General features: G+C 36.9%; 4 protein-coding genes across 5 annotated transcripts; 1 reads left to right on the top strand and 3 right to left on the bottom strand.

The window, feature by feature from the left end:
• Positions 1–2854: 2854 nt before the first annotated feature.
• LOC125469698 (senescence/dehydration-associated protein At4g35985, chloroplastic-like) lies at positions 2855–5213 on the bottom strand. The gene is made up of 5 exons (XM_048567395.1): positions 4488–5213; positions 3980–4107; positions 3727–3893; positions 3449–3533; positions 2855–3183 (listed from the first exon to the last, which is right to left on the bottom strand). The coding sequence occupies exons 1-5, from the start codon at positions 5076–5078 to the stop codon at positions 2991–2993; spliced, it is 1164 nt and encodes a 387-aa protein (XP_048423352.1). The 5' UTR covers positions 5079–5213; the 3' UTR covers positions 2855–2990.
• A 3299-nt stretch (positions 5214–8512) lies between these two features.
• On the bottom strand, positions 8513–9617 carry LOC125469548 (protein BEARSKIN1-like). Its single transcript, XM_048566950.1, has 3 exons — positions 9458–9617; positions 8946–9124; positions 8513–8857 (listed from the first exon to the last, which is right to left on the bottom strand). The coding sequence occupies exons 1-3, from the start codon at positions 9615–9617 to the stop codon at positions 8513–8515; spliced, it is 684 nt and encodes a 227-aa protein (XP_048422907.1).
• A 4092-nt stretch (positions 9618–13709) lies between these two features.
• Positions 13710–15512, top strand: LOC125469678 (cytochrome B5-like protein). 2 transcript variants are annotated; one of them, XR_007251894.1, is made up of 6 exons: positions 13710–13871; positions 14187–14304; positions 14409–14440; positions 14534–14611; positions 14701–14793; positions 15295–15512. XR_007251894.1 is itself a non-coding variant. In XM_048567336.1 (6 exons), exons 2-6 carry the CDS (start codon positions 14226–14228, stop codon positions 15359–15361), a joined length of 348 nt encoding a protein of 115 aa, XP_048423293.1. In that variant the 5' UTR covers positions 13710–13871; positions 14187–14225; the 3' UTR covers positions 15362–15512. The 2 variants fall into 2 exon arrangements, 1 of the variants encoding a protein (XP_048423293.1); XM_048567336.1 differs by having other exon boundaries at positions 14534–14616; positions 14707–14793.
• Positions 15513–15983: 471 nt separating this feature from the next.
• On the bottom strand, positions 15984–21174 carry LOC125469677. Its single transcript, XM_048567335.1, has 14 exons — positions 20783–21174; positions 20066–20121; positions 19761–19935; positions 19205–19306; positions 18849–18920; positions 18527–18643; positions 18357–18434; positions 18125–18187; positions 17924–18020; positions 17550–17628; positions 17257–17468; positions 16936–17081; positions 16567–16689; positions 15984–16442 (listed from the first exon to the last, which is right to left on the bottom strand). Exons 1-14 carry the CDS (start codon positions 20876–20878, stop codon positions 16293–16295), a joined length of 1566 nt encoding a protein of 521 aa, XP_048423292.1. The 5' UTR covers positions 20879–21174; the 3' UTR covers positions 15984–16292.
• Between the last annotated feature and the right edge of the window lie 2923 nt (positions 21175–24097).

Raw genomic sequence — 24097 nt, 5'->3', positions numbered from 1 at the left:
ATGTCATTCAATATACCAAATTGAAGCCCCGAAGGTAAAGAATCAAAATATACCCTTGGTTCCCGTCATCGTGGCCAGAGGTGGCCGGAAAATGGCCTGGAAGCCACGGGTGTCTGCCGGAAACTGGGTAAGATACAAATGGATATAACTTCTTCAATACTCAACGAAATTGGGTCAAACAAAAAAGAAGTTGTAGTACTCGACGAGACGAAGAGATTGATACCTTGTACGTCGGTCAATTCGCAGTGTTTTGGCCTAAAATGACCTCAAAAAGGGCGGTGCTCGTCGGAAAACTGAGAAAGTATCATGAACTGGTTCTTCTTGGTTTTGACGTCCAAAGCAAGTGCAAAGGGGTTAGCTTTCAACCAGTGATGAGGGAAAGACGATCAAAAGAGTTTAGAACTTACCATCGTGACTGGAATTCGAGAAAAGACTTCGAAGCTCATCCTCCATACCGGAGCTCTGTAACTTTTTCGCCTTCGTCGAGTTTCAATGATGCCGGAATGGAGCTCAAGGATGGTGGTGTTGTTTGTTGGTGAGAAAAGCCCTCGGAGAGGACTGAGATAGAAAGAGCCGAGAGGGAGAGAGTTAAGGGAGGGTGAGACAGAGAGTGACAGAGAGACAGCAAGAGTGAGAGAGACATGGAAATCGGGAAAAGAAAAAGAGAATGGGAGTTAGGTGTTTGCCACGTGGCAGCATGGGGGAGAAGAGAAATCGAGATAAAGGGTCCGGATAAGATTAGGATAAGGGACTAAAAAGAAATTTTCAAAAACCTTTTGGGGAAAATATGAAATTTACAAAATAATTGGGGGTGGGGTGTAACAGCTCCTGAATCAAACAACGATATCAACGTTTTTGGTCTTCTCCTCTGTTCGATAATGTTGTCAATGGATGGGCACCAGAATTTCGGTACAAGGTAAATGGTAATAGGTATGAGCTAGGTTACTACCTAACTGATGATATTTATCCTAGTTGGTCTACCTTTGTCAAAAGTTTTCTCATCCTGATAGTGCAAAGAAGAAATTATTTTCGCAGAGGCAAGAGTCTTACAGGAAGGATGTCGATAGAGCATTCGGGATCCTACAAGGTCGATAGGCCATTGTTAGAGGGGCTGCACGATTTTGGCCGACCGAAGGCCTCCATTCAATCATGATGATGTGTATAATTTTGTACAACATGATTGTGGAAGATGAGTACATCGAAATTGAAGAAGATTCAGACGAAGATGTGGATGATGACCAACCAACACATGCGAGAGCTATTGCAAGAGATGTTGAATATCTCGCTCCAACCACATATGAGACCCAACAGGATATGGTCACCTTGACTGAGTATATAAGACGTTTAAATAGAATTCAAGCTCCTCAATGTCATGACATACTCTGCAAGGATTTGGTTGAGCATGTATGGCGTCGAGAAAGTGAACATTGATGATGTTGGTTAAGCATTTATGTAATAATTTTAAGTGTACTATGTTGTTATTTTCTAGTAATAAATTTAAATGTCTTATTGGGCAAAGTATTTTGTCTAGTACGTTGGATAAATTATTTTGTCTAGTACAATTGGAAGAATTGTAGTAGAAAATTGAGTTTTGTGTGAATGTTTGAACAAATACATAGGCATTTATAGAGTTTTTGGGTGAATTTTGAGTTAAATATTTTTTTTTAATTATTTTAGTTGTTGGATTTAAATTTGAGCCGTTAGATCTTTTTTTTTTTTTTTACCGTTAGATTTGATTATATTCGATCTCAGCCGTTAGATTAACCAATGGCCTGATGATCACAATCGTTCGATCAAAAGAGTCGTTGGAGCTCTGGGGAACCTGGCCGACAGGCCCATATGGGTGGTCCTGGGCAGTCGGAAGGAGCGCGCGTTAGGCGTGTTTGGCAAGTCCACGGGCTGTGTTTGGAGCCCAAACGCTGAAAACCACTCTCTTCGGTGGGGCCCACTCCGATTTTGGGCTAAATTTTGGGCGGTTTCTAGCCTTACTTCCCCTTTTAGCATCTAGCCCACATTTTTCCCTTGGGTTGGAGTGAGTATGGGGGGAAATTTTGGAGGGGAATTTAGCATTTAGCCCACCATTGAATGTGGTCTAAGAGAGATGAATAATAAGAAAGAGACCAACTTCTTCCCCTAAACAATATAGTTCCATGTTTTTTCAGGTAATAATCACGTTGTGATTGTTAACGGTAGATGTAGTTTCATGTTCTTTTTTACTCTTAAATTGCGTTTGTTACAAGGAACTATATATGTAGTATAATGTACCAACCCCACCCAAAAAAGTAGGCTTATTATTAGCTACGTTCCTTGTAACTTCATTTTGACCTCACTTTGTCTCCTATAACTTAAAACTCATTACTTTACTCTTTGATACTCAAAATTTGTTTCACTTTGTCTTGTAGACTCTCTCTTGTCCTTGAAATTTATAGGTCGCTTCCTGAAACATATGTGAGACCCACCACCGAAATAAATTTAATTATAAATCTTCATTATGTATAAACATTCAACAATAGAAAAAATATTAAGTTTAAAAGAAATTGAAAAGATGAAGAAAAAAAAAAAACAAATTGATTAGCTTGGCGTTGCCAAATTAAACTCACATAAGAAATTAACAGATCAAAGGCAATGTGAATCGAATTTTGAATTTTATAAAGATAATTTTCATGTTTCAGAGGCAAAATGAGATCAAAATCGAGTTCTGGGTGGTAAAGTGGAGCAAACTATTGAGTTTCGAAGAGTAAAGTGACGATTTTTTAGTTAAAGGAAATAGAAGAAGATTAAAATCGAGTTCCAGGAAACGTATATAAAAATTAAGGCAAAAAAAAAAAAAATGAAAGAAGATAAAAGAGTTTCAAACTTGAAATTCCCACTTCGAATATGCAATTGCTTGTTAAGAATAGGTTCAATAACGATTAGAATTAATCCATAGTGGCAACTTTTTACACATCCATCAAACATCCCAACACTAATTAACAAATCTCAGATGGCTTTTAAGAATCTTTGCTTCTATTTTTGACTGCATTGTTGACTCCTTTTTTGACAGCATTCTTGAGCACTCCTGTTTTGACAGATGATGCTGGATTGATGGCCTTTCTAATTTTGAAGACGTTCCAAGCAATGCAAGCACAATGCCCTGCTGTTGCAATCGCATCCTCAGTTGCCTCCCCTGCACTCTCCCCAAACCTGCCGGTTCTCAACATTACTAGCAATTCAACTCACATATCCAAGAATCAAAAGTGTATATATGACGGGAAATATGCATAATTAGAACTGGTTATAATCTTTTGATAGAAAATATAAATAAAAAGACACCAAACAGACTGTAATTAAGCTGTCTATAAACGCGGTTTAGGACTTCATCATGTGGTATAGTGTCACTCCAGTTCTATATAATGATTGTAATAGTCAAGACCCTTCAATTGTAATTTGTATGATTGGTCATTGTTACCTGTTGCTGACGATTCTACCAGCAGCACCTTTGGTAGCTGATAGAGCTTGTTTCTCTGCAACTTCAGCAGCATCCAAAATCTTATCTGCAATTTGCAGGATGAACCATATTTCAATATGTAGCCTTGGCAATGTGGAGAATTTTTCGAATATGCATTCAAACGAACGGCTAGATTTAAATGTTTTAGATCAAACCATCATATATGACGGTATACTGAATCTCAAAACGCAATGTATGGCAGAATTTTCGATGTAAAGAATGTATGAATTTGAACTTACTGATGGCATCAAGTGAAGCCAAGAGGACCTGTCCCGGAACCAAGGCGAAGAATGCCTTCCCTGCTTTGGAGTTAACTACTGGCCCCATCACCGATCCGGTCGCAATACCAACCCCATCAAGCATAGCTTTGCTGAGCTTTGATGTCATCTTTGACAAATTTTTCACACTGAATCATGGCAATACAAAAGATCCATTCACTTGAGAACTTTTCAATACACGCTCACAAAATAATGTAAAGAAAATGTGTCTAACCGTTTTATGTTCTTGTTGATTCCACTCTTCTTTTTTGCAGCAGATTTGCTGCTACTGCTTCCTTGTTCCTTGACATAACTTTTCCCCTCCACGGGACGAGCCAATGTCGCTTCCCCTCCTTTTTGGACCTGTTTTCTTCTCCCATCATGCAAATTATTGTTAGATGTTTAAGCTGAAACTGATCATTTGAACAAAAAAAAAAAAAAAAGTTTTAAGTTGTCACAGAATAAGTTACCAATATATATCAAACTTATATCGTCCCAGACATATTACAGTACCGCAATTTGTAAAATCTTTGACCATTAAAACTTTGTAAATCGGGATATTAACTTTTGTTACATGTTGTACTGTTTTTAGGGTAAAAAGAAATGTTGGCTCGGCCAAGTTAACTAGGGCGTGTGTTTCCCATATGAAGCGAAGTTCGAAATCTTGGCACCCAATTTAAATAAATTGTGTGTAAAATACTAAAATTAAACCGCTTGTTTAAAATAAAAAGCCAAAAACAAACCTGATTGGTGTAAGCATTGCTACAAATGAAGATCCCCCTCACAATCTGACCAGTCCCTCCTGCAATCGCCTTGGCCAACACATTATTATAATCTTCAATCCTTGGAGCATACTCCTTCCAATCAACCCCCTTATTTTTATTATTCTTGGTCGATGTGGCACTAAAGCAAGAGTGCTCCATCAAAAATGAGTCCAGAAACGCCAACTGACTCTCACACTGATCGGGAAAAGTGACACCGTAGCTCAGCGGATCGCCGTCTTTCATGGGGAGGGAGAAGAGGTAGTTCAAAGCGTCGAGCTTCACGACCGGCTCGTCGTTTGTCAGCGGCCACTGAAGTTCTTCGCCAACTTTGATTATGGTGGCCAGAGTAACGTTGTTTTCCAAGATGTTTTCGAGGACGAAGTCGCCGCTTGCGAGCTCTAGGGTTTCTCCTTCGTCCATGAGGTTGACTCTGCATCCTGGGATTTGGAGGAAGACTTGCTGCTGGATGTTTTTGGGTTGTTGGTATTGCTCAGCAGGGTTTTGGGTTCCGTACTGCGGCGGAGGTGTGGTTTTGGGTTTGGAACTGCGTGAACGACTGAAGCAACCCATTTCTTTGTTTTGAAGGAAACTAAACTGTTTGTGGTTGTTTTGAGAGGGATTGGAGCAGCAAAGATGGTGACGAAAAAGGTAGCTGTGTTATAAGAGGAAAAGTTGTTGAAATAATTGATGCTTTGTTTGCATCTTTATGCTATTCGTCTGCGTCAGTGTAATTATCGTGTGGCTTTCGGTGGAGAATTTAGAGGGTGCCAACTGTCGATATGATGCGGAATAATCAGTAAAGTACAGACAAACCTTGCAGGTTTCAAAGAGGTTTGAGGTGTGAACTCAAGTGCTTTTGTTTCAGATTATCGACATAAGGATATTATTTGTGTAGGCAGATTGTCTGTCCTCCAGTTATTGCATCTTCTCTTATTTATGCGGTTATATTATATTAATTTTTTAATAAAAATAATAAAATAAAAAATAATAGGAATATAAAATGTTGACATGATTTAACTGTGATCGTACAAATAGAAAGGGATGAAACATGTACGGTAACAGGAGGACACACAATCTACCTCTATTATTTGTGTTTTCATGTCACTTGTGACTAATGTATTTTATTGTTGGATATTATTATCGAATAGTTTAATTTTTATTGTTTAGATATTATTACCGGATAGTTTATTCTATTTTTTATCATTAAAAAATTATTTTTGTAAAAAATTATTTAATTTATATATCTCGTTTAGTTATTCATGCATGTGAAACAATAAATAATTTTGATAACAAGTATTCTTTTTTATCACTAGTTAATCATTTGTTTGATACATGTAAATAGCTGAAATAATATTTTAAATTGAATAATTTTTTGTAGATATAATCTTCAAATTAAGATAAAAATTAAATGTGTTCGATTGTAATATTTGTAAGGTGAAATTAGGTTAACCATAAGTGGGGACCAAGTAGACTCCCTCCACATAGGAGAACACAAACATTATCCTATAGAGAATTAAGTTTACTATCACAATAGCATTCGTTTTAATAAAATAATTCATATCATTAGATTTGATGGGTACATATATTGGATCATGATATTTTACTTGCTACTTAGTCCTACAGCTTTAAATTTTAATAAAATAATTTAGATTATTAGTATAAAAATATTATTGTACTAAAGAAGAAATATAATATCTCACTCGCAACCGAAAGCCTTAATTGACTAATCTCCTACGTTGAATGTCAGTCACCCAATAATATTAAATTGAATGGTGAGCGAACTTCAAGAACTTCAAGTATTAAAGCAAAAGTCCAAACGCCCACTGTAGCAAAGCACATTCGTGTGTGAGGAGAAATTTTTAGGTGTGCCGGGAACACCATGCCACGTGGTGTTCCTTCACACATAAAAATTTAGTTTTATTTATTTATTGAAATAAAAAATTGAAGTATATTCAAAATGTCAAATTTTTATGTGTGAGGGAACACCACGTGGCATGGTGTTCCCGGCACACCTAAAAATTTCTCGTGTGTGAGAGATTCCAACAAACACGCACTGGTGTGTTGATATTCAACAGCCTGCACTTGCGAACTACGTTGCACGGACACTTCGAAACCTCGAAGTGACGGTGTCGACATTCTAACATGAATTTAAAAAAAAACACTAATCACAACTGCTTCATGCATGATTGGGATTGGCTGAAACGGATGAACAACCAACGCTTCACGATAGATGGAATTTGGCTACTATTGCATATATATAATGAGTTCCTTGCTCATAGAGAAGAAATTCTACGTTCAAAGATCTATCACCATTAGAATATAGAGGTCTTTAAGTGAGTAGAAGAATTCTTTTACAACTACTATAACTTCGACAGGTGAGTCCTGTACTCATATATATTAATATGTGATTTAGGATTCATGTTGAGTTTAATATTAGTTCCAACTTCCAACACATACTTCACAGACATGGTCAACAGTCTGAACACGATAAAGACACAGTAGAGAAATTCTTGTAAATATAAATAGCATTTTAGGGCAATTTTGTAAACCCAAAATTTGCCGATCTGGACAACAGTCAGGGCCTGTTTGGGATTGAGGTGCTTAAAAAAAAAGCTACTATGAAAAAAAACTATGAAAATTTTTGGTGTTTGGTAAACTTTGAAAATCAGCTTTTTTTCAAAGTTGAGGGTGAAAAAAAGCCCAAAACCAAGAGATGACAAGAAGCTACAATTTGCAGCTTCCAAAAGCAGCTTATTTTCACCCACACACGGGTGAACAGTGTCCAGGTTTAATGAAATATACCATAACCCAAAACTGCCCTCGGCTTTTCCCTTCACCGACGCTCTCGCCTTTCTCCAAAACTCTCTCGCACGCTCTTCACCTCAGAGCTCTCTCACATAACCCGAACCTCAGGCTCTCTCTTGTTCTCTCGTTCTCTCGTTCCGTCGTTCCGTCGTTCCAAAAACTACCGATCTCGTTCTCCAGGTTTCTCCAGGTAAGCTTCTCATTTATTTGTTTGGATTTTTCAAATTAGGGATGGGGAGATTAGGGAAAGAGGGGTGGGAAGAGCAAAGGGATGAGGGTATGGGTGTCGGGAAAAACAATTGGGGATGGAGGGTGGGGAAAAATTAATTGGGGAAGGGTGATATGGTTTGTGGAAAAAATTAATTGGGAAAAAATTAATTGGGGAAAAAATTAGGGTTTGTGGAGGAAACAAAAAAGGTCTGCTTCTGATTCTGATTTGGGTATATGTCAGGGCTAATTTGCTTTGAAGAAGGTCTGCTTCTGATTTGCTTTGAAGAAGGGCTAATTTGCTTTGAAGAAGGTCTGCTTCAGAGGGTTTATATTCTCCAAAATTCTGGTTTGTTTTCCTTGATATAATATAATAGCACAAGTTATAATAAATTTTATTATTACTCTCTTTGGTTTTTGCTGGAAAGCTGAATTTTTTTTACATGATGCCATTGTATTTTCCCTTTCACTAATAACTGAAACATTATTAGCCCTTTTTTTCTTTGGCGGAGATTGTAAGACATGTGTTAATTATTTGTGATATTTGATTTGTTTCTGTCCATTGTTCCATGATTGCTTGGTTTCTGGTTTTTCTCAGTGTGTTCTCATGCTGTCTGCATTATCTGGATTGCTTGATTTGTTTCTGTCCATTGTTCCATGATTTGTTTCTGTCCATTGTTCCATGATTGCTTGGTATGGTGAATTACTCATACCTCCATTAATATGTACAACACAATCAGAGATTGCACCAAAATACAGGATTGTCTTAATTCCCTACGAAACCATCACCACCCTCTATTTCTTAGACCTTCCCAAGTTCCTTCCTATTCTTTACTTCCCCTAATGAGCATTAGCAAGGGTATAATAACCCCCCCTGATCTTAATTAGTAAAGCTAACTACCAAAAAAAAGACCATCCAAAACTATATTTCGACTCCTTGGGGGGCTTCATTCTTTGCTATAATATTATACTCCACAACTTTTTGTTCCCCATTAACCAAAAACAGAGTGAGATGACATGGCCAGCAAGCACACAGCTGCTTGCTCCACCTCTCCCATCTCCCTCCTCCTCTTTTGGTACCTCCTTTTCTTCTGCACTGGTGGTGTGCCTTGCAGGCACACATCCTTCCCAAAAGCCACTAACTTCACCTGCAGTGACTCACTCAAGTCCGTGCGACCACCTCTGCCACCAATTTTGGCCTTTCTGGCAGTGGTGCTAGTGGTGGTGGTGGTGGCAGAAGCAGAAGCAGAAGCAGCAGTGTTTGTGGTGGCTGGGGTGGTGATAGTACTGGTGGTGCTGCTGCCATATGGTTTGTCCTTCTTCCACCTCTTTGGTCCCTTGCACAGACTCACAGTAGGAATTTTTAGTAATTCACAGCTGCAGATGCATCAAAATTAAGAAGTATGCCCGTCCCTTGTAGAACACCAGGGTCTTCCTCATTCCTATAATGTTGTCCTTTGAAAGCACTGCCTTGTCTCTTCCTGTTGCCTTCCAGAATCCAGCAGCTGTGGCTCTATTTGTCCGCGTTCCAGTCGGGTACTTCTTGTCTTTGTGACTGAAGAAGTACCACTCGTTCTGTTCACTGTAACCTAACCTGCATCTCGCTGTACCACACAATACATATACATAGTTCTCAGAATGACTGAATATGCTCATAATCTTATGAGATGTCAATAAAAACTCTTTTGTTTAGCCATTGATGAGTGATGACAGAGAGTAGCATTTGTGTTTATGTTGTTTCTATCTGTTTTGTTTTGATTTTGCTACCAACAAGCATCCGCGCATTTTTCCAATGTTGTTTTCTTTCTACACGTTGCCATATCCAAAATTTTTAAATATAAATATAGTATGAACACAAAAACGCCCTTAGGACCATATCTATTTATGCCATTTCGAAGTCAAGCTGCAAATGTTAAAATTAAGTTGGTTCTAAGTACGTTGTATGTCCCATGGTTCGATTTTGTATAGGTCAATGTCAACGATGACATCTAGGTCAATATGTAGTGAGTTGATCTTTCTTTTCAGGTAGTAACCCACAAGTTCTTCTTCTGTCGGGTGAAATCTGAAGCCTGGTGGAACACAAGATTCCATCTCCATTACTAATGTTCAGTATGTAGACGCACCTGCATATCAGGCAAGGAAGTATGAGGAAGAGTAATTATTATACTTTTGACCAGCTATATATGTGCATGAGTGTTTATAGAGAGAGTACTACCAATCTTGTTGTAGTCATGTATATTCATCCATCATGTGAAATAAAAAGAGTCATGTGATCCATTTTTTTCTCACAGACGTATTGCCTATGTAACAGTCATGGTTGTCATTCATAATCTTCTATATCTAACATTTTGTAGTCCCTTTCTTTATAACTTAGTTTCAATTTCTTAGGACTTATAAATTCCTTACTCAAACATATAGCCGCAAGCTTCTTGTAATTGGCGTAGGTCTAACATCAAAGAGAAGACAACCAAACAATTTACTCTTAATTTGGAGAGATACTGAAGAAGGAATTCTACAAGTTTTATAGAACCTATTCTATAGGAGCTAAATTGTTAGCTAGTAATGATGGCGATTTCACTTTGTGGGAGCTGTGAGTGGTCCTGCATGTGTTTTTAGCTAAATGACTGCGGAAAAAGAAATCATGACAGACTAGTAGTGGATTGGAAACCACCACACACTAACATTAAAACATAGGATTATCTTATAATTAAGCTCAAGTAATTTGTTTTCGTTAGTTGCATGGAGTAATTAGGCAAAAGTATATCGAACACAAAAGTTGGCCGAAAAGCTTGACTTTGCTGGCACAAGCATGTTATATTTCTTTGAGTGCAGTGCACTCCCTGCTTCCTACCTCCTGCTCGATCAATGTCTACTGGTAGTAACAGCGGTGCGAATTAAATTCCTTTAAGCATTTCATTTCATACCCAGGACATAGCTACACAATCAAAACTAATCAATTAAGACCAATCTAAGATTTTCATTAATTACCGTGAGATTGTCAATTCGATCTATATAGTACAAACAAATCATTGATCGATCGATCGATGGATCATCCATAACACAAAATGTTAATTTTTAATTAACCGTAAATGTAGATGGTTGACACAAACGCTAGTAAGCTCATCAGTTAAAAGGCACTAAGAAATTAAGGGATATGCCTAATTACCCGTTCAATAAGCAAGTGAAGATTGTCATTGCTACAATGGCTCTTCATAACTACATACGGAGGTATTCTGAACGTGATCGTCATTTTGATGACCCTAGGGACTTTTGTGAAGAAAGCGATAGTAGTGATGATGATGATGATAAATATCAAAATTATCAAGTTGAAGGATCACATGAGATAGAGGCATTAAGAAATAGAATAGCAACAAGTTTGATGAATGCATCTAATTAGACTACTTTCAAGTACATTAACAATATTGTACTAATGAATCCTAGCTATTCACTCTAAAATATTTCTATTAAAGTAGTTTGTCATACTAATTAATATTTAAGATAAAGTTTATAAATATTTTTCTTCTAAAAATAAAATATATTTAGTAATTCACTTTTATTTGTTAAGAAAATTAAATTAATAGCACATCTAGTAATATACCCTTTTTGGTCATTTCACACAGTCACAGCTGTTTTACAAAAAAGTTTACCAAACACTATGATACTGCTTTTTGTTTCCAAAAGCACTTTTACAAAAAAGTTTACCAAACACTTTGCTGGCTTTATTTCACAACCGCTTATTCTCACAGCACAGCCACTTATTCTCACAGCAGCTTTTTTTTAAAGCACAACAATACCAAACCAGCCCTCAGTCCTCTTTCTCTCTCTCTAAATCTGTTGCGGCTCCTCCTTTCTTCAGTTTCTCTCTCTTTCGAAGAGACCCGCAGAGCATTTTCTTTCATCTCCGAACAGATATCCTCAAATCATTGACTGGATTTTCTGAACTTTCCGCTGACGGACAACCTTAAATCATGAGTCAATAACTCATCATCTTGACCCAACCAATTAGTCAGACAGGTACGTCGTCTCTGTGAATTTGCTTGAGTGAGTATGCAATGCATATAAAACACTTTCTTCTATCTAATAAGGGTGCGTTTATTGTATCGAACTGTATCGGACTGAACTAGCTTCAGGGATTAAGATGAACTGGCTTAGACTAGACTAAAACTATCGGACTAAGTCATGAACCTTTTTTTTTTTTTTTTTTAAATTCAATTGTTTTTCAAATTTTTAATTCATATTTACTAATATTTTACTATTATTAATCTACAATTTTTTTTTCTCACTCACTCTCTCTCCACTCTATGTATCTTTTCTTTCATTTCTCATGTATCCCATCGTTTCCGTCGAATTGAACTCTACTCTGCATCTCTGTCCTCTCTCTCTCCCTTTCCTTTTTCTTCTCCCAATTTCAAGCTTAGTCAAACCTTCTATTTCCCTTTCCACCTCTTGCCCTTCTCTTTGGGTGTTTTGCAATTCCTAGATGTGGTATTTTTGCAATTCTCAGAGGCTTGGCGAGGTAACTGGTGGGGAGTTAGGGTTTGTGGAGTTGGGGGAGTGAGAGACAACGGTGGCTTGGGGTTGGAACACTTAGATTGCTTGTGGGGCTGCATGAACCTCTTCAAAGTCTTTGTCATGGCCGTTCCGACTTCGCTTGTAGAAATTCGAGATGGACTTGGATTTCTTAGATTTGTTTCCATCAAACCCAATTGAAGGCTAACGCAAGAGACGGTCTTAGTAGTCCGAAGCATTTTGGGGGGTCTCGCTAAGACCTCCTAGCGAGGTCGTTAGTCCCTGCGAGTCCCATCTAATCTCATTAAAACTAGTCCTTGCCAACCCAAACACGAGACTGGACTAAGTGTTAGTCCAATCCAGTCCAGTGATAGCTAGTGAGGCAAACAAACGCACCCTCCTCTTACCATTTATGAAAAAATAAAATACAAAATAGAAGTTATATATGTTATGTTCAATCAAAGTTTTAAAAGACGCTAGAGCTAGTTGGACGGTGAATTGACGTCTAGCGGCTAAGCGGGGTTTAAACGGATTTATGTAAATTTAATATAAATTAATTAAATTTACTATATCATGTATAAATAATGTGTCTTTTTACAAAAATAATATATGTGATGTTAGGGTTTAAATACATACTAATGTAAATTGTCTTAAAAGAAAAAAGAATAATAAAACAATAGAAGATTGAGGAGATGGTAAGGAGAGTTCCAGGAGGATCCTTGCCGGATCCCTTTTGTGAGGATTTCAGGGATTCTCTAATCATATCCGTTCATCATATATCATGTGATCAGAAATCATTATAAATTTTTTATTTAAAATTGAATATAAACAGTACTTGACAAAAATTGACTGCACGATGTACGATGAATGAATGTAATTGGAGGATCTCCGACCCGGAATCCTCACAAAGAGAATCCGACGAGAATCTTCTCTCAAGAGAGTTATTATTCTTTTTACTAGTTTATGTAAATGGTCTTAAAAGAAATAAAAAAAATAAAAATGGTAAAGAGAGTTATTGGGATCAGGAAAGAGGAAACTCGTGCAACCAAAATAGAGGAGATGGTGAGAACATAAAGAATTCACCCGTCCGTTTAAATTGAAAGTTAATGTGGTGGTCCCCACCCGTTCATCTTCGTGACCTGCAACATCATTTTTACGGATTGATAAAAAATTTTAGATCCCTGCGTCTTCTCATATGCCGGCCTAGCTTCCGCCTAGACCCGACTAATCCCACCTAGCGTCTGCCTAATATGTTTTTCAATTTTGCAATCGATTAGGAATTAATGGCAGCGGTCGATAACCGTCCAGCACCTAGGCAGCTGCCTAGGCCAATTTTTAGAACACAATGTTAAATCAAGAGTTGCAACCTAAGCCGTCTATGCACCTTTTCTTATTTTTTAAGTGCCTATTAAATAATTATAGCAATGGTCACTAAATGCGAGGTCTAGACAGCACTAACATTGAACATGACATTATGCAAAGTTGTGCACCTTCTAATTTATTGTCATAATCCTAGGTGTACAATTTTACTTGAAGCAGTGCTAGTAACTTTTGTTCTCTACCAAAATGGGTAAACATATTTGTTCAAACATCCATCTCGTATACAAAAATAAATAAATCTTCTCCTGCTTGGGCCCATTGAGGCCTAATACTAAACCATTATCAGATATAGGCTTCTCACAATTCAGCAACAAAATCTATATGGCCCACACGATGACACAACACAGAGTGCAGAGAGAGAGTGCGTCTGAGTCATAGACAGTTCCCCCTCTAAGATCTCGAAGCGAATCCGCCTATCAAGCTCTCAGTCGCCATCGCCGGAAAACCCAGTCCAATCTGCAGGTCTCTCTCTCTCTCTCTCTCTCTCTCTCTCTCTCTCTCTAATGTTGCGCTCTGCCTCAAAATCTAGAATCTTTAAAAACCTCGGAAACTCCAAACACATTCTGGTAACTCGTACTTCAAGAACCCAGTTGGTCTTTTGAGTCGGTTAAAATCCTAGTAAAATGCTTGGTTTCAAAAAAATGCGAACCCAACAAACAGTGTCTTTTGTGTGTGTGTGTGTGTGTGTTTATTATCTAACTTAATTGAAAAAGGAGCTTGAGCTCATGTGAAATTTGCCACATTATCTTATCTGTTCTCGTTGGTTGGTTGGTTTAGAATTCCGATTCGGAAGTGTAAAGATCTCAGCTTTGAGATATGATGATCGCCGCGGTGGCGCTGGTGGCGGTTATCCTTCTGGTAGCTTTCTTTTTGATCCCACGAGGCCCAAAATATGGTATTTTCTTCTTGGTTAATCTTGAAAAAGAAAATGAAGTTGTACGAGATTCAAAAGATTCAACTTCTTATAAAAAATAAAAAAAAATGTTTGTTTCGATGCAGGGAAAGTAAAGAAAGTTCTGTCGAATCAGAAGGTAATTGTAATTGTTAACAACATTAACACCCAAAAATTAAGACTGTTTTTTAAGGAAGTGTTTGTGTTACCTTAATTTTCTGGTTTTCTTCAGCCAGCCAGAATGTACACGAAGGCTGATGTCTCGTTGCATAACAAGCGAACGGATTGTTGGATAATTATTAAAGACAAGGTAACATTTCGATTTTTCAGTTGCTTAGGCTCTCTTGTTTTCCATGGATTCACACTTGCATAATCCTTGTGTTAACAACAATGTTGTAGGTATACTGATATTACCTCATACGTAGAGGAGCACCCGGGTGGTGATGCCATTCTAGATCATGCTGGGGATGATTCGACTGAAGGGTTTTTCGGGTGAGTATCGCTTGTTTTCTATGTCACTAGATATAAGCTTGTTTTCTTCACTCACACTCATGGCTCCATCCCTAAATTCCTACGACAAAGCCTCACTCACCAACTGATAACTTCGTGATTGATTATTTCGTTGGATGTGTGTTAATTAATGTAAGTGACTGCATAATTTTCAGAAAAGCCTTGTCCATCTACTTGGGATTGATTACTGATGTATGTTTAGGAGAAGCTCCGAACATAGTGTCTCATAATTTGTTGTAATTGTTCTTAGTTTGTGCAAAGTCTGAATGTTTGTTACGTTGATAGTTCCGGTACAGGAAAGGCAGAAGTTCTTGTCCTCCTGGGCTCTGTTTAAAACTAACCCGCTTGTTCTTTCTTAAATCTTTCCTAACCCGAAATCTAAGAATCAACGGAATGTATGTAGACATCAGCACATTCTTTTGCATTTGCAAGGTTATATCAGTTCCTGATAGTTTCTTGTTATCTTTACCTTTCGTGTGGTAGGCCGCAGCATGCAACCCGAGTCTTTGACATGATCGACGACTTTTACATTGGAGATCTGGTGCTGTGACCAACTCGGAGTCACTTTTCTTTCTCTTTTGTAATATCGGTTGGAGAATGTACTTTGCCATTCCGTTTTCTCTTTGCATTTCCGTTTCTTGATTGCAGCAATGTATCTTTACACACTTTCCAGCGGGTTTTAGTGAGAAATTTTTCCTTTATCCGCTGACTAAATCGAAGGGGCACATTACCGAGATATCTTTTAGTTGTCGATCGTGTTCGTGTTTAAATTTTAGGGCTCCTCACAAGTACGCCCTTCAAAACTCGTATTTCATAGTCAACACGCTTGCGTTTCGTTCTCTAATTCAAACTTTCAAAGTTTTTCGGCTTTTGAGATTGGCATAACTTTTCATTTTGGCTCTTGAGATTTAAAATCAATAGAAATGGTCTTTAAGCTTGTCTATTGTCAATTGTTTTGATTATTTCATGAAAAATCTTTGTTAAATTCAAGGTATTTTGTCAAATCAACCCTTTACTTGAACTGGTGGTTTCTTCAATGATACGGAGTTTTTTTTTTTTTACAAAAGAACCAAAATGATTGACGGTGGACAATCTTAGATACCATTTTGGCTAAATGTCTCCTTCGCTACAGACGAAAATGAAGGGAAGAGCCAACAGTGCAACACTGGAAATGGAATCAAATCTCTACTTGCTATCATTTGAATCTCAACTGTAAGAATTTGAATTACATAACTAAAAAAGTAAAGGGTGCAAATTACAAATCAACCGAGGCAGGTCAGGTTTGAGGCTGAAGAACAAATGGATTGAATGGGGTTTTGAAAAAATGAGACTAAAATTCCTAAAACACTTTAAATCAATCAATAATTGAATGGCCAACCAATCTAACCCCAACAATTTTTTTCTTCTAACAATCTCGTCGCCCATCCGATCTTTCAACGCCGGGCAAACCGATCGAAAGGCGTTTTTTCCAATCACATTCGCTAGATATCGTATTTCTTCGGCTGACGCCATTGTGCCAAACTTCTGGCCAAAGAGCTGAGGAATGGCAGTTTCGGAGGAGCTCCTTTCTTCCCTAAATGCTTTCCTCCCAAGTCCGTATATATCGGACCCATATCCTTGCTTCGTTCAATCTTCAGCGAAAACATACAAATTATAATTCAGAACATGCAGCTCAAACGTTGTACATTGTTTCCCTTCATATGTAGGGAAAAATGAAGTCCTTAAAGCTAAGAAGAAAGGCCTTAGACGGCATACCTTGAATATCTTCCCATCCTTTAAGTGATATCGAATACCAGACCAATTTATCGACTGAGAGAAATGAGAACGGAAGGCAGAGATGGGGTACAAAAAATTATCCACTATAAGTGCGATAAAAACCTGCCAAATCGAAAACCAGTGAATGAGGATTAGAGAATACTCAGGTAGCCATCATCAAGACGTTCCAGAGCTCCAACTAAGTATGAAGTTTGGATCTTTAAAGAGATGGAGATTACGAAACGCTGTTTTTTCTATGGTACTTCAAAATACTTTCAGTCAAGATATTTAGTTAAGTGTAATATACAGCATTCAAGACACAAATAATGAAATTCACAATTCTTCGAGCGTATAGAGATGGATACTTACAAGGCTCCAGTTGTAAGTAGCAAGTGAGAGTTTAGGAGTCTCTGGCGATAACAAGTTGCATAAATGAACTTCTATCCTGGTCAAGTTCCACATTGAAAGAAGTTCGATAATTGTGCATGTCGCTAGGCAGCCTACCAGTTTCAATCCTGAGAAAGGGTGGTTGAACATTTAAGAGTTTGAGAAACGTTTGGTTTTTTTTAGGCAAGGAATCATAATCATATAAACGGGATAGAGAATCAAATTTTATCTTGCACACTGGTTTTCTACATTAGCATTTGAATCAACGCTATTAACCTACCTAAAAGAGAAAAGAGTGCTCACCACCAAAAGTGAAGGTTGTTTCCTCGATTGAATACCCCGTAATATGCATTCGTAGGGCTGCGGTGATATGAATAATGGCCATTAAGAATGGTGTTACAAATCCCCATGAGAGATAGCAGTGGACGGTAAACAATGCACGGTTCATAATCCAGTTAACTGTTGTTGTATATGATTCCAACACAAATGTCTGCTTCCTCAAGTAGTTCCAATACCTTCATGAAAAGTCAAAGGATGTAAGCATGAAGTATGACTGCAATTTTACCTTTTTTAGTAAACAAGTGTGCATTACAAACCTTGGAAAACTAAGATCACTTGCAAGCGGATGGGGGAAAACGGCAACTGGAGGTGATGTGATGAGCCTTTTATGAGCACCTGGAAAAAGGTCATAACATCAGCAACAATGCATAGCCACTTTAAAACCATACAGAACCAAATCATGCAAAAATCCCTGATGTAATGTCTCCCTTCCCTTGTAAACAGTTTCCCCCCAAAGGCGATTTAAAAACACGAAAATACAAAGGGAGAGCGCTAGTTTAACATTCGAACAGCCAAAAAAAAATGGTATGCACAAGACAGGGTATAAGTTGGCAGGGTAATTATATCAGATTGACAAGACGAATGCATCTAAGCCTTCACCTAGCACAGAAAACATCAATGAGTATATTACCGGCTATAGCTGCAAGAGTCATATCATCAGAGTAACCGCCATTTTTAAGTCCTGTGACCACTCCATAGCGGTCGAGTCTAAAATCATCTGCATGCATCTGCAAGGAATTTTGAACAGTTAAAACAGCAAGAAATTTAAAACAACTAAAACGGCATGATGATTTTGTGCATGCAGGACTTAAAGAAGGTTACTACTACTTACCATCATGCATCCTCCCCACAGAAAGAATGTCCTTCCACCAGTAGCAAAGCCCATTGAGCAAGGCTATACAAAACAAGATGACAAGGAGTCCGACTTCAATTAAGATATAGTAGGAAGCTTAAGATAAAATACAAGAAATAACTACTAAAAATTATATACGCATGTATTTACTATTTAGATGTTAAAATACAGATATATGTATATGAATTTTTTTTGAAAAATAAGTAGGTACCATATGATATTCATAAATGCAGTAACTCCCTAAGCTTCCTGAAGGCAAATCAAGGGGGTATCCGGTTTGGATAAATATCTGCACATTATTTAAAACAGAATTAACACCATAACAGAACCCACAGCTAACACACCACAGTATAAGATAGGATCAGCATACAAAAATCTTACATCAGGATTTTTCTCCATCTCGGAGGTTAGGGCTCCAATCGACCCAGGGTGAAGTCTAACATCATCATCCAAAAATAATACATACTTGCTGTCTTTGTGCATTTTCTCCACTCCAATCTGCAAAAAGAGATTACGATCTAGTAATTGATATAATTAGTCACTACAGAATGACATGCTTTAAAGTTTGAACCATGTATGAAAAGAGATTTAAACAAGAAGAAAAGTTACACAACAATGAGTCTGATGCTTTATACAGTGTAGACATATACCCTACTGCACAAGCATAGTAGCAAAGCATAAATTATTTTAATCAGGTACATACCAATTGGTTGTGAATTTTCTGACTACAGGTTGTTGAAAGACCAGCCACAACAATCTTAGCATCAACCTCGTCCTGCATGGAAACGAAGTTAAAGTTAAAACACATCATCTGGGCATACATGTAATCATATACATTTTACACATTAAACTTATAGGGAAGATGAAAGACCAGCCGCAACAATCTTAGCATCAAACTTGTCTTGCAAGGAAATGAAGTTAAACTTAAAACATGGTCATCTGGGCACACATGTTAGGCATAAACTTACGCTTCCAGGCATATATTATATGACTTTTCCTGGATGTTCTTGAGTTCTTCTTATATTAAAGAAACCATAATTATTGGGAAGTTGTGTATACCTTAAGATCTGATAGCAGCAAAGATACAGCACGATAAGCAGGGTCTTCTCTGCTTTCCACGATAAACATAAATTCTAAGGGACCACCGTAAAGAGAAGTGACCTGTGTTCGTTAATGAAACAAAATAGTTCAGACCATACTGGAAGAAAACCTTGGATACAAATTCAACCTATTAAATCAGTTAGCACAAGGATTTTGAACACTTCACCATATAATCTATCATTTAAAAGGTGTTGAACATATGATAATTGTTCAACAACTCCTTTTTTCCCCAAAGAAGAAAATATACACACACAAGAGCGTACCCTCTAAACCAAAGAAAACTCCTAGCATCCCCGTCAAAAGATTTATAATTTGATATGTAAATTGGGGATTGGCAACAATACTTACATGTATTGAATATAGTCACCATCTCGATTGTATTAAATACAAATATTCACATGAATTATATATGACCATTAGATGGTGATTGTAGTAAATACATTTAAGTATTGTAGCCAAATTCGTAAATTTATGTTGTTTTTATTGACAGGACCAAAGCAATGCGCCCTCTAACCTGACTTCTCCAATTGTGTAAATTGTGTTCTCCAAATCCCTTCAAAGGCATAACAACTGTTACTCTGGGCAGTTTGAGCTGATTTGAGTGCTCAAGTTCAGCGATATCATGGCAAAGGAAAGCAAAGCTATTGCCTCGTTGCATACTATCCTTCATCCGATTAATCTCCCTATTCCTGTGCGGTTCACAATACGAAGAAAAAAAATCGTTGAATATCAAGCACATAATGGATTTAACACCGAACGAGCACGGTGGCCATGCTAGTAGTTGATATTACATTGAAGTCAGAATATAAACTCAAGTACCTGACATAAGCCGCACAAGCCCATCCGAAAGCAAGAACCAAACAGATTAGACATCCCTACGGCGCAAATATAGAAATTTAGACGTGCCCACCAAAAGAAATACATAGTTTAACTATGTTAATCTAATATCACAAATATATTAATCTTCCAAATCTCAGTGCCCAATAGAGTGTAATTTGAACTTCATATGAAAAAAAAAAACTAATCTTTCAATTTGAAAATAACATAAATAATCGCCTAGGAAATTGCGAAATCAAGAAGTAATATAAGTCGATTTTTGAAGTGCCAATAACATTTCTCAATCATAAAGCAGTCTACTTTTTTTTTTCAGTTTAAACCTCATTTTCTGGATTTTTGACTTCTCTCTCACCCAGAAATCAAATAGTTGACCTCCATTTATTGCAACTACAACGAATTTCACACAGAAATTCGAAAACTACTTTTAAGCTAAAAAGCATGAAGCTTTAATTTTTTTTTTCTTTCAATAATCGAAAATAAAAACTGCCGCCATAAACCGAAATTGAAGAAACTCAAACTTCGAATTTGAGGAATCGGCAATTCGAGAACCTGAGTTCGATCAGCCGCGACGCCAAATTACAAATCAAACACAACGAAAAGAAATTTTCCACTGAATTTTCTCGGCAACCAAACGGACCGGGATCTGAACGAAACATAAAATGGCGAAAAAAATCGAAACTTGAAGGAAAAAAAACAAACCTGGATCTGAACGAAGACCGCTAGGGGGCTGCAGAACGCTTTGCTGAGAGAGAAGAGTATCGAATCGAGAGGATCCAATGCAGACATTATTACCATACGCTCGTGTGATTGTATATCTCTCTCTTTATATAAATATATATATGTATATATTTTAGGTCTCTTTCTTTGTTTCTCTCGGATTGCTTGCTAGAGGTAGGAGGAGTCAAAGATTAAGGCGAGGAGAGAAGCCGCAGACATTCTCTCAGACCGCCATGGCCGACGAACAGCGTCGATATCGCGACGGAGAGACGTAGGGGAGAGAGAGAGAGTGAGAGGAGAGAAAGGGGATTAGAGTGAGAGCGCGTAATTTTATATTTCGAAGGAGACAGAAATTTTCCAATTGCCTCGCTGGCTGCGGCTCATTGACCACACAATATAACAGTATTTCCTTCGTGCACTTTTGCTGGCTTTGAAGAGAAAGGGTTGAAAAAGAACGGAGACCGATACCGTTACATATTAATTCCTCGTTTTTCATTTGTTGTTTAGTCCGACTACAATAACGAGATTATTTACATTAAGTGATGCGAGATAAATTATTATAGTGATATCAGGATCTTCGGATACGAGATTTAAACTTACAGTCTCTCACTTCTAGATGAAAAAAAAAATATTGTAAAATTGTAGTATTAAGTAACATAATATTATCAATCTTTGGGTCGTGAGAACATCCTTGGGCGTAGGAAAAATCTCTCAATATTGCTAGACGGACGTATATGTAAAATGATCTTTCCTATTTAGTCGCACATCATTATTTAGAGAGATTTTTCAATGTGTTGGGTGACACAACATGCACATCAAGATTATAATTCAAGTGGTTGGGCTGTGTCCCGGCACATTGAAAAATTTCTCCATTATTTGACAAATTAGCATCAATATCAAAAAGTTTTGGCGCACATATCAACGTCAAGTTATTGGTTGTAAGGAAAAAGGGATTTTTTACATGTATGAGCTAAGCATTTTTTGCGTAGTATAGAGATATGGGAATTTACTACTTCATGAAAGAAAATTATTTCCGCGTGTCATTTTTCTTATTTTGCTTACACTCTGATTTTTATTTGATTTATTCAATTGAAATACTGATACCAAAGATAAAAAATGCTATACAAACAAAATGGGCCATATTTTATGTATCGTAACATATACAACTACGAGTTTATATTTTCGGTATAACATTGATAAATAAAACACGTGTTATATCGAATAAATTGATAGAAGAATAAAAATATTAAAATAGAGGAATTGAGACGGCCAATCAGAGGTCGTGAGGTGTCATCTTGTCATAAAAGGAAGATGCTTATTTAATATCCGAATCTATAACTTCGTGTCGTTTTGAATAACATTGTTGTGCATCACTGTCTTTGCAAGCTATCATCGCATATCCTTTCTGTCGTGTTTGTTTTCTTTAATCCTTATCTTATTATTTAATTAATTGATTAATTATTTAATTTACTCCCATAATCCCTTTTGTTTTTGCTAACTCCACGACTCAATCTATATCTTCTCTTTCATTTTTATTTTTATTTTTCTTTTTCATGTTTGGATGTCGAGAAAATTAAGAAGCTATAAAGAAAAAGAAGTTTAATACAATTTCTTAATTATTTATTGTGCGAAGCAATTATTGACCATGAATCAAGGCAGTTCGTGTACCAACATGATCATTTCTCGATCCCTTTGGTGAGGATTATAAGAATCTATTAATCGTGTCTGTTTTTCATACATTATACGATCAGTTTTTATTAGGTATTACTTGTGTTTAATTTTAAATAAAAATATTTAAAATGATTTATGACCGTATGATGTATGATGAATTAACACGATTCATGGATAGTCGGGATCCTCACAAAGAGGATCCGGTGAGTCTCCTGATTCTTTCGTGTACGCTAATTGAGTTTACTAAAATACTTGTTTTGATTTATTTTATCAAATAACAATGGTAGACTGCTGCATGTTTTGAATTTAGTTAGTCGGAGAAATGTGCTCTACTTTGACGTGAAATCGTTTTTGGTAAAAATGTTTTTGAAACAAATCCTTACTATAAATTCAAGTGGATCCTGGAAAAGTACTCAATGTCTTTTTTTTTTTTTTTTTTTTTCAAATCTCTTTCAAAGTCTTCATAGATATTTGTCTACCCTTTTGCTTTGACGACTGACAGCTTGTCTCGTAGTCGCATTTTCTAACTGAAACATTAGTAAGAGTTCGGTTCAATTGTCTAAATCATCTTAAACGATCTCCACTAACTCTACAAATCAACCTAATTCATATGCTCACTCAATTAATTTGAAATTTGATCCATTGAATAAGGATAGAAACCTATACAAACACATCATCTTGTGATCACATTGGTAGGTACAAGTAGCATTCATACAAACTTATGTTTCAATGTTTCATGTAACATCTTGAGCTACCAAAGACGACTTTTGGAGATAACTTTGGGTCCGGGGATGTATGAGTAGGACACACAACGTTGGTAAGTCAAAGGAATAAATTTTACCAATCTCGACATAAGTATCGCAGAATGACTCTTGGTTACAAGTTGTAAACTGACACGTATTATAAAGACAAAAAAATAATGTTTGCAAATGCGTTGAACCATAATTTATCTGCAAGGAGCACAATAAGGAGCTAATTATTTTTTCGAAGTTAATTAAAGAGTCTGTTTAGAATTGCTTTTGAAAAGGTTAAAAGTGTTTTCTATCAACAAAAAACGCTTATGAATTGTAATAGTATTTTATGGAGAAGTGTGTTACATGTTTTTTTTTGAGCATATTTGGCACCAAAAATATTTTTGACCGTGTTTAGCAAAAAAAGTTAAAAGTGATGTGTTTTAAGATGCACTTGTATTTTCATAAAAAAATTAAAAAAAAAAATTGTAGTTAGTGAAAGTGCTTCTGAGTATATATAAGTGCTTTTTAAAAATACATTTCCAAAGTAGCCCTTCATGATGCATTTCCAAGAAAGCAATTGAAATTTTATCATGTTTGTAATAAAGACACTTCTAACAAAATCGCTTATAAGTATAAGTACTTCACACTTATGTAATTCCAAATAAGCCATGAGAAAGAATGGAACAAATTCGGTGCCACCACCGTAGTTGTGACGATATTCCTTGCAAGTTTTGCTGTCGCCCCCAAAGAGGTGGAAAAGTGCTTTTGACTTAAGTGGGCTGTCAATGGGTTGGTTTAGCTTAATATTGGCAAGGAAAGGCGGCTGGGAAGACGGGTGGACCAAATCAGAACCTCAGACAGAGAGAGAGGCATGAGGAGGACGCATCTTCAA

The sequence above is a fragment of a genome, unplaced genomic scaffold (assembly GCF_019419815.1).
Source record: "Pyrus x bretschneideri cultivar Hongxiangsu unplaced genomic scaffold, Pyrus_bretschneideri_v1 Contig44, whole genome shotgun sequence".
Lineage (NCBI taxonomy): Eukaryota > Viridiplantae > Streptophyta > Magnoliopsida > Rosales > Rosaceae > Pyrus > Pyrus x bretschneideri.
Note: the sequence above shows the minus strand (reverse complement) of the source record. Positions and strands in the feature narration are given on the sequence as shown.